General features: G+C 41.7%; 1 protein-coding gene across 2 annotated transcripts in view; it reads right to left on the reverse strand.

The window, feature by feature from the left end:
• Positions 1–15,203, reverse strand: part of sf3b3 (splicing factor 3b, subunit 3) — a 101,536-nt gene that overhangs the window by 63,880 nt on the left and 22,453 nt on the right. For both annotated transcript variants that reach the window (XM_084317378.1, XM_084317379.1), the window contains exons 8-14: positions 13,061–13,198; positions 12,376–12,479; positions 11,158–11,323; positions 9,489–9,584; positions 8,673–8,745; positions 3,338–3,489; positions 682–837 (exon numbers count right to left, since the gene is read on the reverse strand). In XM_084317378.1, the coding sequence (XP_084173504.1) occupies positions 682–837; positions 3,338–3,489; positions 8,673–8,745; positions 9,489–9,584; positions 11,158–11,323; positions 12,376–12,479; positions 13,061–13,198 (885 nt within the window). The remainder of the gene's footprint in view (positions 1–681; positions 838–3,337; positions 3,490–8,672; positions 8,746–9,488; positions 9,585–11,157; positions 11,324–12,375; positions 12,480–13,060; positions 13,199–15,203) is intronic.

Consider the following 15,203-nt stretch of genomic DNA (forward strand, 5'->3'; position numbering starts at 1 on the left):
AGGAAAATATTTTTTTGAGAAATAAAATATATATTAAACACAGTATTAGACATGATTTATTGCATCTATAAATAGGCAGCAGTGTGTAAAGTACTTTCTTTGGACCCGGTCCAGGTCCTAGCCACTGAAAACAAAAACAAAGTGTTTTCAGTGGCTAGGACCTGGACCGGATCTGACAATCTACTACCGTAAGCTGTTGATTTTGATAGACATCAACGTTAGTTATGAAAGAGTTGGTTGCATTTGCTAATGATGCCTGATCATTGATTGTCTATTTTCTGCATACAGGATATGCTTTTCAACAGCTGTGCACAAACTTTGTTACGCATGTTTCTATTTTCTTGTGTTGTCTTAGGGAAGATGCACATTTCTATTTCATTGTGTTATTGCATGTTATTATCATCAGCAACAGCTGTATTCTGATCAATCTGTCTGCTTCTCCAGAGTCGGACAAGAAGATAAGAGCACAAATTAATGGAAGCGGATACAGACCACTAGGCTAGCTTAAAGCTTAAAGAGTGTTACAGACTAGGCCAGCTGGTCCGTATCCACTTCCATTCATTTCTTCTTCTTGTCTGACTCGCATAATGTTGCAGTGTTCCTTTAACATAAGGTTGTTTCTTTCTTTCTTTCTTTCTTTCTTTCTTTCTTTCTTTCTTTCTTTCTTTCTTTCCGTCTTACCGGGTCCATTTCAAAGTAGACCAGCTCTCCCCCGGTGAGGGCGATGACCACCTGGCGCTGGTTAACAGCACACCTGACGATGGTCTTCTTTCCAGGAGTCTTCCACTCGTTGACACGCTTGTCTGCTCGGATGTGACGGATCCCGTCTGGATACACCTGCCGAGGAGAAAAGTCGTTGTGTGAGCTTTGAATTCTGGCTCAGCTCTTCAATGAAAGAAGAAATAAACCTAATTTGGGTGTAAGAGCTGCGTCGATTGACAAGCAAGTTTAGCTCTAACCCCCCCCCCCTCCCAATCCTTTTCATTGGCTTACATTGTGACACCTGGCCTTTTTGTGGGTTTTTGTGCTTTTACTGGTTGCCAATCCCTGGCTGACCACGAAGCTAACGTTAGCATTGCCCCTGGTAGCTATGTTATTGCTAGACCTATGGCAGTACAGACAGTCATTCAAAATATGAAATGAAAATTCCCAAACCTTTGATGAATGACAAATTCCAGTAGGCTAATAGTGATTTTTATTCCTCATTTTCATATTTCTGCCTGTTTTACAAGGAACGTATAAAGGTTTCATACTCCTTGTGGTTTTACAGGAGGCTGCCATGGACCCCGTCTGTAGCACTGACGATGGAGGTAACGTTACGCTAGTGTCCCAAAATGGCTGAGACAATGAAGTAGCTAGTTAGCTATATTAACCTCTTAAGCCCTAGTCAACTATCAAACAGCATGCCTTGAGTATTTTATTCATGTTAGGACAAAGCCTGGTGCGTAGTGACTAGGGATGCCCCCCGAAACCCGGTTCTAAACGGGATCCAGTACTAAATTAGAAAAAAACAGAGTATTGATAAGCTCCGACGTTATCGGTACTGCTATCGATACTCGAGAAATGATAGTTTTTATTTTTTTTCGAGGAATTTAAACGTTGCAAACTATCTCTCCTCTCTCTCTGTGTCGCTCTGTCTGCACGAGAAGCAGGACTGAGTTACACACAATCGTGGCTTGAGTCGCTCACACTCACAAATGCACATACGGGTACTTGGCTCCGTGCTGAAGCATGCAGCACACAGACAGCTCTGCATGCGCTCATCATGGCGGAGAGAACGAAACGCTCTAAAGTCTGGGTACACTTTACGGAAGTCGATGCCGACAACGCACGTTGCCACAAGTGCAATAAAACATTTGCAAGTATGGGTGGCAATACAAGCAATTTGTCAAAACATAACATTAGTCTGCAGAAATGCGCCGTTTTCGACTGCTTTGCTCGCAGTGTGCAATCTCCATCCACTGCAGGTAAGCCAAGATACGGAGTTAGCTAGGCTAATAACGAATTATTACGAATAGGCTAATAAATAAAATATAATTGCTTAGCTAATTGTTTAGCTACAAATATATTTGAAAGATGACAACTTTTTATAGATCGTCAGGCTGAGGCTGCAGCCACCATGTCCCAGCCCACCCCTCCTCCCTCTACCACCACCGGTCCCAGCCAAGCCAAGTCCCTTCAACCTAGCAGCTAGGAAGGATGACAGAGGATAGGGGGGGACGAGTGTCACTGTTGCTGAAGAAATAATATTTATTTATTATATTTATTTATAAAGTTATAAATAATAAAGCAATGTCGATTCTGTTCTTAATTAATTGTCTTTTTTTCTTGCAAAATAATCAAAAACAGTATCGATAAAGTGCCAAAACTTTAAGCAGTATCGAAAAGAGTAGTAGTATCGATAAAATCCTAACGATACCCATCCCTAGTAGTGACCTGTCGTTTTTTTTTATATTATCGATCTGAATTCATATTTCGTCAATCGAGTCACATCTGAGCACCCCAGGCGCTCAGATGTGAAAAAAGCGCCCTCTATCGTCTCCCAGATGGTAATTCACCCTTTTGGATTGGACTCAATGAAAATGCATGAGAAAAACCCGGACTCCACATTTGACTTCTCACGCATACAACCGGACCCGATCAGCTTCATGCTGGACCCTCAGCACAGCGTGGTTACTGTGTTTTACAGTATACGCGTGGGATCAATAAAAGGATCGATTTTTGGAATGGCTATCAGGAATTGGAATAATCCATTTGGATACCATCTGATCTCAGGTAAGGAATCTATTTTACCAGTCTTAGGATAATCAGACCCGTTTTCACGGAGATAATCTTTTCCCCTATAATGTGATATGGCTGTTTGGCTGTGCGAGCAATCAGGAAATAAGATAATCGATTTTCAGCTTGCGGCACACCAGCGTGCATACGTACACATATACTATCGATAATATAGCGTTTATTTGAAAACGATTCATAAATAGGCAGAAAAATGACAACGTTCTAGAATATTACAGTACAGGGCGTTTATCACGGAATCTCTTCTTTTTTCCGTGAAAACGAGGGCTTTTCAAAATGCTATAAAACGGAAATGAACCGATAAAAAAACAATCCGCTTCGACAATGTTGACTGGAAATGAGTCATTGATAAGCGACGGGCAGATTAGACATATAGCCATAATTTAAAACATAGATTAGGCGATATTAATGCTAACATTGCAGTGGATGTTGGGCATTCAAGCACTAAATGTGCGCCCCCTGCTGGGCACTGAAAGTGTTAAGGATAAGAGAACGTTAAGGAGGACAGATGGGCAGGTTGAAGGAACATCTGAACACCAACCTGCACCAGAGCATCCTCCCCCAGCAGGGAGCAGGACAGGGTGGGTGTGGTCCCCAGGAAACCAGAGTCTGTCACTTCCTCTACCGTCTCTCCGATGGACAGGACCAGGGTGGCATTGACGAAGGACACAATGATGTAGGCATCAAACTCATCTACAAAGAGGGAGAACGGGAGAGGACAGAGATAAGAGACAGGACAGAGAGAGAGGGGACAGAGAGAGGGGGAGAGAGGAGAGACAGGGGACAGAGAGAGGGGGTGAGAGAGAGGACAGAGATAGGGGGAGAGAGACAGGGGACAGAGAGAGGGGGTGAGAGAGGGGACAGAGAGAGGGGGAGAGAGGAGAGACAGGGGACAGAGATAGGGGGAGAGAGAGGGGACAGAGAGAGGGGACAGAGAGAGGGGGAGAGAGACAGGGGACAGAGAGAGGGGGTGAGAGAGGGGACAGAGAGAGGGGGAGAGAGAGGAGAGACAGGGGACAGAGAGAGGGGGTGAGAGAGAGGACAGAGAGAGGGGGTGAGAGAGAGGACAGAGAGAGGGCGTGAGAGAGGAGAGAAAGGGGGCAAGTGTTCGTTAACAAAATTGCGGGCCCCTTCTTTGTAAACAACATCAATGAAATAGTAACCTTTCAGGTAGCTTTCTAGCTTTTACAGTGTTCCAGGGATCATCTGAGGACAGTTTGTTTATTCAGCTATGAAAATATACCTTAGAAATTATTCACTTCTCTGACTCACAAAGCTACACAGTGCACCTTGAACACTGTGGTGGTACTGGGCAGCGTTCAGGTGTGGATGTGTGAAGCAGGGTACTGTTTACAATGACCAGATTACCACCCATCGACTTCCACCCGCTAACTCTGCCAATTGAGTCAGTATGACGGCCGGCCCAAGCCGGAGGCAACGCTGACAGCCGGATTCGAGACCGGTGTCTCTTGCGTTGGTGACGAGTGCAATTTCCGTGGCGCCACCCAGCCGCGCCAAAAATTATTTTATTTGTTGTCAAAAGTATGCTTAATGTTGTGTTAATTCCACGACGAGATATGTAATGTTAATTACCTGAAATTATTCCGTTCTTTTGGGGGGGGGGGGGGAACCCTGCATATATCGGTATCGGTTGATATTGGTATCGGAAATTAAGAGTTGGACAATATCGGTATATCGGAAAAAAAGCCAATATCGAACATCCCTACTACTAATCATGAGGCAGAGTCACACATTCTGACCAAATAAACAGATCATGGTCTAACAGGGGACAAGCACCACCTACAGGTTGTTATGGGAATAATCTAGGGCAATGGTTCTCATGGTTTGTGACCCCTAAAAAGGACTACATTTTCATCCCTGATTTATAGATACAGAGGAAGGTGTCGATAGAAGAACCTACATGACCTGCGCATGCGTCCTACAAAACCTTCATGTATGAGTGAGTGAGTACAATGTGCCATGTATAGCCCACAGCAGCAGTCTTGTATGTTGTGGGAAAATAATATAACCAAAACACTACAGCTTTCTATCAAAGCTAAACCAAATGTGTTTCAGAGTTGGGGACAATTCACTATTAGTGTTGCACAATACACCGACAGTAGAAAAGTATTGTGATACCCAGCTGTTAAACTTTTTTCAAAACTCTTTTCAAAAACTTTTATTAGTATTGATACTTTTAGAATAATATCCTGATGCTGTATTTTCTATGAGTTGAGTGGATGAGTGACCTGAGCAGTGTGTGTGTGTGTGTGTGTGTGTGCGTGCGTGCGTGTGTATGCGTGTGTGTGTGTGAGAGGAGACAATGTGAGTAGAAATCAGTTTATTCTCAATCATTTGAATGTGACCAGGTTTTTCAATATATGAATTTTGAGGACCATCCATTTCTTACATTGATGGAAGTTAAAATTGAACTGAGCCAGGTGTGTGCGTCTTGTATATTTCCATGCTGAGATCAGAGGTATTGGTAGTTCTCTCCATTGGTTCAGTCAGAGAAGAGACATGAAGACTCATCACTTCTACAGCAGGACATCACATTATAAGCCATGTTTAAAAACTGTTCTTCATGTTACCGATCTATGACGAGTCAAAATGTCTCGTGCACTATCCACACATGTCTCATGCACTATCCACACATAGAATCATATTGGTCTGAACTAGTCATGCGCAAGGACAGCCATTTTCTATTGTGGATGGTTACAACTTTTTCCAGCATGTTTTGGTGTAGGTTCTAGGGCTGTCTTAAATACTTCGAAGCTTCGTTCGATGGGCATGGGATTCTAGTATGAAAATAAAATTCGATTAAAAATAATAATAATTAACACTTTCTTCGCCAGGCTTATGTACATCATTATACCATCCTCTGCCAGCTCTATTTGTCTATGGAGAAGTTCCCCTTCTTTGCAGGGCTATAACTTTTTAAATTGTATTGCTAAATTGACATTACTATGGCCCATTACTATGGCCCATCAAGTATCTATTGTTCAGGGTGTAGCAACGTTATACTTTTTCATTCACATATTCATACTAAAATACGGTCTAAAGTATAAGTATGTTTTTATCGTTTTCTGCAGAACGTGATTTATAGCCCTAAATGCATTATATTGATGATTGTATACAGTTTGATAGCGATCGGCGCGAGATAAAAAATTTCAAATGGACATGCTTCTAGAAGTTACTACTTATCATCTGATGTTGACCGGATGGGGGGGTCGTTTATAATTCCGTGGCCAACGTTAGATGATTAATCTAGTGTGGGTGATATGATCATTAGAGCAGTTTGTATCGAACACGTTAAAAAAAACGCTGAAACTCACCGTAGCTTCCTTGTAGCGTTGGGCGATGAGCAAAAATATTCCTATTATGGGATGTTGAAATATGCGATCCATCTCCAGGTTGTATAATAGTATATACGTCCAAATCATGTTGTTTATAGAGTTATTGGTAACGGATTGCTATCCATTGTGTCTAGCTCGAGTCCCGGGACTATTAGCGAGTGATCGGACCGAATTGGAATGAGCACCAGCTTCCGTTTCCGGTTTCGGCGTTCCGCCGATCGGCCACCAGATGGCGCTCTTGAACCGTTGGAGAGTTGAGAGGGGATCAACAGTAGATCTCAAGTCTCCGGGGGAGAAATATGATGCGATCACAGATTTTTGAAATATTGATCTCAATGACGTGTTACGGCGTCATTGGCAGAATTAGCATGGAGGGGAATGACGAGTTTAGGCGTCCTTGGCAGAGAAAGTGTTAAAAAGAATATATGAATATTATTTTTTTCTTTTTGATAAATCAACTGCCTCTCTTTGTCAACTACAACAAGCAATGCCGTTTGTTATTTAAAATGAGGTCGGACTCGGCACTGACAGATTTGTGTTCATTGTGCTGCTTTTATAAAGCCTCAAATGACTGCTTACAATATTTCATGAAAGCAGTGTTTCGTTTGTCTAAGATTTAAAAAGGTTTAAACTTTACAGCACTGACAACGTTGAACAAAGTGCTGTACAAGTCTCACAACATAAAAAGATATATATATATATAGATTTATAAAAAAAAAAAAAAAAAAAAAAAAAAAATCGAATATCGGCCCCGAAGCTTAAAATTCCAAAAAAGAAATTGAAGGTCAGCCCTAGTAGGTTCAAATTTTTTTTATTTAGTTTCGAGCCCGTTTGCTGCCGCTCTGTAGCTTCCCAGTTCACTCAGAACCCGGTCAGAACTCCCGACCACAGGACTTCGTAAAGTAAGCTAAAGGTTATGCATCGATTACTTTACTGACAAGTATTTCATACAACTTAAAAACTGTCTCTTTAACTCAGTGTTTCTCAAAGTGGGGGGCGCGCCCCCCAGGGGGGGCGCAGAGGCATGACAGGGGGGGCATTGAGATTTATTTATATATTTTATAAAAAAAATAATAATAATTGGATTCCACAAAATTATCACTAAAGTGCTATCTGTTGCAGCTGCACTGTTCTCCATGAAAATACCATTTCTCAAAATCTGAAAATCATTATTTAATAAAACACAGAAAAGGATCACCAAGTTACTCTGGATAAAAAAAACCTTTACAGACAACATTTAGACGAAGCTTCCTGACACATCTCCATCCAAACTCTTGGAAGAACTCTTTGAAATCTCATCTGATACCACCTAGAGAGCTAGTTTCAGAGTGTGGTGCTGAGTACCAAGTATCTCATCTCATGGCCCACCAAGTATCTCATGATGCAGCAGTTAAGGTGTTGATACCATTGAGCACCACATACAGTATCTGTGTGAAGCTGGCTTTTCATCCATGACAGCTCTGAAAACAAAATATAGGGCCAATTTGAAAGGTCACGATATTGGTGTTATTTCAATAAATTTAAACATGGCCCATTTCATGACTATTTTGTTGGGGCGAGGGGGGGGGGGGGGGGGGGGGGCAAATATGTTGGTCCGCCAAAGGGGGGCCTGACAGAAAAAGTTTGAGAAGCACTGCTTTAACTCAACAAAGTCGGGTTAACTCGCCATCGCTTGAGCGCCAATCACGAGAAAGTTGGGTTTTAAATAGTTATTTATTTTATTCGCTATTGCCATTCATAATTCATCGGGGCAGGCTGTGCAAACTGTTCTGAATGTGTCTGAGCTGGCAGATGGTCAATACCGTCCCTCTAACGCCTTCGGCCGCTATTGCACTCCATTTGAAACAATGTAGTTTGTTTTCTGGGCCGAGCTGAGCCGTGCGGGCGGGGTTTAAATACTCCGGCAGGACGAGCGTTTACAACGATGCATCAACTAGCCCCCCGCCCCCCCCCCCCCATTCATATGCAATGCCGGACAACGTGGGACGGACCTGCGCGACCAGTACTTGGAATGGTGATCAGATAAATGGATACATTTTTTTGCATTACATCAGAGACAAGGTAAGGACACTATATATCCTATAATCTTGCGTTGATCTGATATTTTATTCTCCCGCGATCGAAGCTGTCTGTGTGTGTGTGTGTGTGTGTGTGTGTGTGTGTGTACCGTTGGTGGCGGTGGGGGGGGGGGGGGTCCAAGCCCCATTTCATTCTTGCATGAGGAAGGATAACAAATAATCTAGCGTTCATTTCAGGAGGATTCTGGGTTTACTAAGAATCACGCAAACTATACTCGTATTAAAAACGGTATAAAACGGAAATGTACGGATGATAAAAACAATCTGTTTTTTGCATGTTGACCGGAAGCAATTCACTGACAATCGACGGTGTTATTAGATTCATAGCTATAATATTTCATATATTTTGGCTTTCTCCCCATTGAACAGAGTGCTGGCCTTCTACCCAGAAGGTAAACAACAACCCCTACAACGCCCATCACAACAGATTTTTTTATTTTACCTTCGATGTGTCTGCGTACGGTCCACACAGCGTTGGGATTACCTGGCAGCTCTGACACAGCCATCTCTGATACCTAGAGAGAGAGAGAGCGAGAGCACAAAGAGTGAGAGCAAAAGAGAGCGAGAGAGAGAGGACGATGAGGTATAACTAAGGAGAGAGGAGGAAGACAGGAGGGAGGGAGAGCGAGAAACAAGAAGAAAACAAGGGGAGAAAGATTGAATGATAGATAATGCAGAGCTTACTCCATTTCTGTTGGACAGGTAAGATCACTCTTGCTAGATTGCTCTATTTCTGTTGAGGGGAAAACAGTCCTCGCCTTAACTCAGTAACTCTCAAAACCAAATTAATTTGTACAAGACAGTTTGTAGTTTTGGGATATGTGTGAGATTATGGGCATAATTAAATCAGCTTTAATGTTTTTGGTGGAGTGTCCCTTTAAAAACCAAATGCTGGTGATGTCATCAACCCTCACAGACCAACTGATTCAACCTTTCTTTTATGATTCATACTAATGTTGGAAATGTTTGTAAAACAAGCAGCTGAGATCAGAGCAATACTAGAACCTCTTCAGTTTTTACTCAGAGAAGAGACATGTAAACTCATCACTTCCATAGCCTGTAAGGTGTGAGTGAGGGAGTGTGTGTGTGTGTGTGTGTGTGTGTGTGTGTGTGTGTGTGTGTGTGTGTGTGTGTGTGTGTGTGTGTGTGTGTGTGTGTGTGTGTGTGTGTGTGTGTGTGTGTGTGTGTGTGTGTGTGTGTGTGTGTGTGTGTGTGTGTGTGTGTGTGTGTGTGTGTGTGTGTGCGTGCGTGCACAAACCTCCAGTCCATGTCTAAGGACTCTCAGGGTAGACTTGGGTCCTCTGCCACAACACACATACAGCTGAGGAGTGTCCTCATTGGCCAGATCCGCTATCTATCACACAAAAGAGGAGGGGGCATCAACAAAGGTTAGGGATCAAATTACTGCACAGAATAAAAAAATTAAAACAGTTAAAAATTATTTAAACTTGTAATCATTACAATTAGAATGATTAGTCGTCAGTACTGTAGTTATCGTGGAATGTGACTGGCTGAATCGGCCATCTGTCACAACAAGAGGAGAGGGTGGGATATCAGCAACCAAAAGCAAAATGCATGAGTAAAATCTTGTATGGACATACAAACCTAATGAGTTACATAGACGTTTGATATGTAACACACGTACAGACATTCCGCCCATACGTGTAAGGGCTTGTGTCCATAGCGGACGTTTTATGAGTTGTCAGCTCCTTCCTGTCATTCATTTCTATGCTGGAGACGCGACAGGCGCGCCCCTTTTCCCAGCCCCGCGCCTCTCGGCGGCAGCGTTTTTGGGCGGAGCGCTCTCAGCGCATAAAGTTGAAACTAGTTCAACTTTTGGAAAGGAGCGCGCTCATCAAGGTAATAAACATCGAGGAAGGGGCGGAGCCGCGGCAGTCGCGAGACCCAGGAAAACGCTCAGAGCTTTTCTTTTCTTTTTTCAAAGCGGTCCGCCTTGAAAAAAACATCCGCTATGGACACAAGCCCTAACTGTGTAGCAGAAGGTTGCTCAACAAGCATAACACAGTCCAGACCCAACTACATGTAGGGTTTTGGGTTCTTAATATTTTGCAAGTGAAAGTGGGATAATTTATATACATATTATAATAATAATAATATAAATTTTGACATATATATATGTTGTATATTTCCATGCTGAGATCAGAGGTATTGGTAGTTCTCTCCATTGGTGTTCAGTCAGAGAAGAGACATGAAGACTCATCACTTCTACAGCAGGACATCACATTGTCAGCCATGTTTAAAAACTGTTCATGTTGAGATGTGACAACCCAATGGGTCTAGATGTGTTGGTGGTTTGGGGTAAATTGGTCAGTAACCAGTGTTTAATCAGAGTCAGTAACCAGAGTTTAATCAATCAGTAACCAGAGTTTAACCAGAGTTTAACCAGAGTCAGTAACCAGAGTTTAACCAGAGTCAGTGACCAGTGTTTAACAAGATCAGTGAACAGTGTTTTTGCTACTTTTCTATAGATGCATAAAGCTTAAGCAGTCCTGCACGCTGTGGGAAACATGATGATCTAATCTCTGATGAGCACTAGATTTAAAGAGGCCATTCTGCATGAGGGAAAACACATGTATCCATGACATGGTGAAGAGACTGCATTTATATAGCGCTTTAAACCAAAGCACTTCACAATTACAATGCCTCACATTTACACACCGACGGCGAGGCAACCATGCAAGGTGTAAACCTGCTTATCGGGAGCAGTTAGGAGTTAAGTGTCTTGCTCAAGGACATCGACACGCTTCATATTACCAGACAACCGCTCTACCTCCTGAGCCACTTCACCCCGCCCCAATGTCACATGATCAAATCGATTAGTTGACAAAGTCCTATATGACTATTAGTCAACTAAAAAATTCTTTATTTGAGAACAGCACTAGTAAGCCGTGCACGCCCACACACACCTGACAGGACATTATGGGCGACAGGTTCTCCTGTTCGTCCACCAGGACCAGATTCTTGAGGGGGCGGGGCTGGAAGAAGAATGTGTCTCCCTCCTCCAATGGCATAGCAGAAGAGAACTCCGGCTCCTCGTCATCATCACCCAGGTGAGCGATCTGGTACAGGTAACTATGGAAACCACAACGAGACGAGAGAGGGAGGGAGCGAGATGGAGGATGAGTCTCCCTCGTCCAACGGTATCACATTGTTTCAGTACGTACAAAATTAAATTGTAAAAAATTTGTTCTCTTTACAGATCATATTGACACACTGTGCTTTGCAGCACCGCTCAACCAGTCGATATTAAAATCACCCATGACGATCACCTCAGAGTCAATATACTGTGAGAGTAGCTCAGCAAGTCTATCTAAAGAGCAGACATCAGCAGAAGGGGGTCTGTAGACACCAATTACATAAATAACATGATTGATCCCAAACTCAAAAACAAGTACTATCCATATAACAATAACCACAAGGACTTTTTCTCGATAGATATACAGCATGATATCAGCTATGTATGTGAAATCACGGGTTATGTAATCCAGTTGATGTTTATCTCATTGAACTGTGCAATTATAATAACCTTCAGATGATGGTCTGATATTATATTTAGTTACACATAGTGCGTTTCAACCCTAGAAATCTTTGCCATTTCCATGCTGAGATCAGAGGTATTGGTAGTTCTCTCCATTGGTTTTCAGTCAGAGAAGAGACATGAACTCATCACTTCTACAGCAGCTAATCACATTGTTGGCCATGTTTATAATATATATATATATATTATATTAAAAAAAAGAAAACTGTTCCTCATGTTAAAATGTGAACAATACATTTTAAGCAACGTTTCTTTCCAGAAATCATGACGGTCATCACAATAATCCACAAACCTTGTTGTGAGGAGTTTCATGCAAGAAATATTTTCTACCAAACTACACCCCCTCACACTAATGTATGGCAGGCGAGTCACACTGAAACTATATATTCCACAGCAGGACATCACATTGTCGGCCATGTTCCAAAACGGTTCCTCATGTTAAGATATGACAACCCAAATCAAACCCTCTTGGCCCCCAGAACTTGAGGACTCAGAAGTACATCAGTAAACTCCATGAGGGCTCAGTCAGCAAATCTGTAGTCTGGATGTTGGGATTCACCCAGAGAGAGAGAAAAGGAAGACTTACTGATTTCCAAACTCAGAGGACACAAACAGGAAGCCAGTCTTCAGAACACACATGGCAGTCGCCACGGGGATGGTGTCAAAATACTTCATCCTAATCTCCGTTACCTGGAAAACACATAAACATCCCATAATATAAACAAAGTCGATTTTTTTCTCTCTCTCAATTATTTGGATGAGACAACCTTCAACTTTTTCGATATGAATTTTGAGGTAAATTCCCTTCTTACATGGATATAATTTAATTATCTGTCTTGTATATTTCCATGCTGAGATCAGAGGTATTGGTAGTTCTCTCCATTGGTTTTCAGTCAGAGAAGAGACATAAGACTCATCACTTCTACAGCAGCTAATCACATGTTAAAATGTAAAAACAAATTAAAAGAAAGTTTCTTTACAGAAATCATGACGGTCATCACAATAATCCACAGACCTTGTTGTGAGGAGTTTCATGCAAGAAATATTTTCTACCAAACTACACCCCCTCACAATAATGTATGGCAGGCGAGTCACACTAAAACGATCTAGGTGGAGGGGGATTTAATATATATATATTTGTATTTTTTATTTTGGTTAATTTCCCCTTTAATCTCTTCATCCATCCTGTATCTCTCCTTACTTCAATCCATTCCTCCATCTCTGTCCCTCCCTCCCTCCCTCTATCTCTTGATCCCTCCCTCCCTCCTCACCATCTCTTCATCCGTCTCCAGGGTCACTTTGAAGATGTCTCCCTGCTCCGTCTGGGCCAGGAAGAAGAACATGGTCTTGGTCTTGTGGGTGGCTGAGCAGACAAATATCATCCCTCGCTCTGGGTCATCCAGATCATTCTGTGAGAGAGAGGGGGACGGACGGACGATGACAACGTATGATTGTGTAACATCAACAGTAGGGATATATATAATACAATATAACAATACGTTTTTTTAACCATATCGCTTTTTTCTCAATAGATAAGCTCAAGACAATGGTTTGACATGATATACAGCATGATATCAGCTATGTATGTGAAATAACGGGTTATGTAATCCAGTTGATGTTTATCTCATTGAACTGTGCAGTAATGTAAAATATACCGGCAAAACATAAATCCAAAACAGCAATTTTCAAATGACACCAGTCAGATTTTAATCCAGTAAATGTCATGTTACAATATCCTAATCCTACGCATATATTACACAAATTACCGACTCAATAAACCGAGTGATGACTTCAAAGTTAGTAGCAGACAAAATTTGTTGTCTCAACTTTGGGTGTTTACGCAATACCCTGCGTTATTGTGTCTGTCCGACATGAAGTCGACAACAGCTTGTGAATTCAATAGGGCTGTACCGAATGACATTTTTATAAATTTTTTACATTCGAAGCTTCTATTGAAGTTTTCGAATGAAGCTTCAAATGTCTGTCGTCATATTTTATGACGTAATCATTAAAAAAAATTAAATCCTCAATTTGAATTAAGTGATTCATCTGATAAATTAGTCTTTTATTTTATTAAATCAACTTTCTTTAACACTTTGAGTGCCACTCACGGCTAATCTCGGGTTTACGATTGTGACGTTGAAAGCCACGTCACGGCTTTTTTTTTTTCTTTTTTTTTTAGCGATCTGAAATCATATTGCATCACCCGAGCCTACCGTTGGAAATCCAGGGGCCGCCGGCGATCAGATGTGAAAAAAGCGCCCCCTATCGTCTCCCAGATGGTAAATCACGCTTTTGGAATGGACTCAATGAAAATGGATGGGGGAAAAAAAATATTCCAGTCCACATTTTCCAGTCCACTGATGCAGCCGGAGTTACCAGAGTTCATTCTGGAGCCTCTGAGCCGCGGCGAGCATGGGTTATACTGTACACACGTTGGATCAATATACTTATCAATTTTTTCGAATGGTGATCAGGAATTGGAATATACCATTTGGATACCATCTGATGTCAGGTAAGGAATCTATGTTATCAGTGTTAGGATAATCAGACTTGTTTTCACAGAGATATAAGCTTTTTTGTGATATGTGCTCCAGCTGTTTCACTGTAAAATCCTTGAGGAAATGAAAGCAGCTATTATCAGCGTGCGGCTCGAACGTGCGTGCGTGCACATATACTATTGATCATCTAGCGTTTATTTGAAAACGATTCATAAATAGGCCGACAAATATCAACGTTCTGGAATATTCCAGTAAAAGGCGATTATCATAGAATAGGTTGTTTTTCACCTGAAAACGGTTGCTTTTCAAAATGCTTTCAAACGGAAATGAAGCGATAAAAAACCAATCTGCCTTGACAGCACTGACTGGAAAATGATTATTTGATAAGCGAAGGGCAGATTAGACACAGCCATAAATTAAAACATAGATTAGGCGATATTAACGTTAACATTGACGACAATGGTGGCATTCAAGGGACTAAATGTGAATTAACCCACGGCACTCAAAGTGTTAATGAATATAACTCGTCAGTTTCGTCAACATAAATAATCCAATAAGGACACGGTCGGTACGAAAGTGATGGTGACGTCATGATGGAGCGCCAAGCGGATGCAGATAGGCTACATCGTTTATGATAACGTTTATGATAAATGTTTTATTTAAATGTTTATGACGAATATTAGTGTAGCCTAATCTTTATCTGCAACTGTAAAGAAAAACCCCATTGGTTTATAGAATGAATAGACACACATTTAATTCGAATGTTGATTTAGAATTTGAATGTCAACGTTATGAACGAAGCTCCGAACTCTTCGGTACAGCCCTAGAATCCAAATGGTTTCCACTGCTGCGATAACAACGTTCAAATGTAACTAGGCTAAAAAGAGCAAACTAATGTGTGATATTATATTTA

The sequence above is a fragment of the Notolepis coatsorum genome (genome assembly GCF_963971535.1).
Source record: "Notolepis coatsorum genome assembly, chromosome: 6".
Lineage (NCBI taxonomy): Eukaryota > Metazoa > Chordata > Actinopteri > Aulopiformes > Paralepididae > Notolepis > Notolepis coatsorum.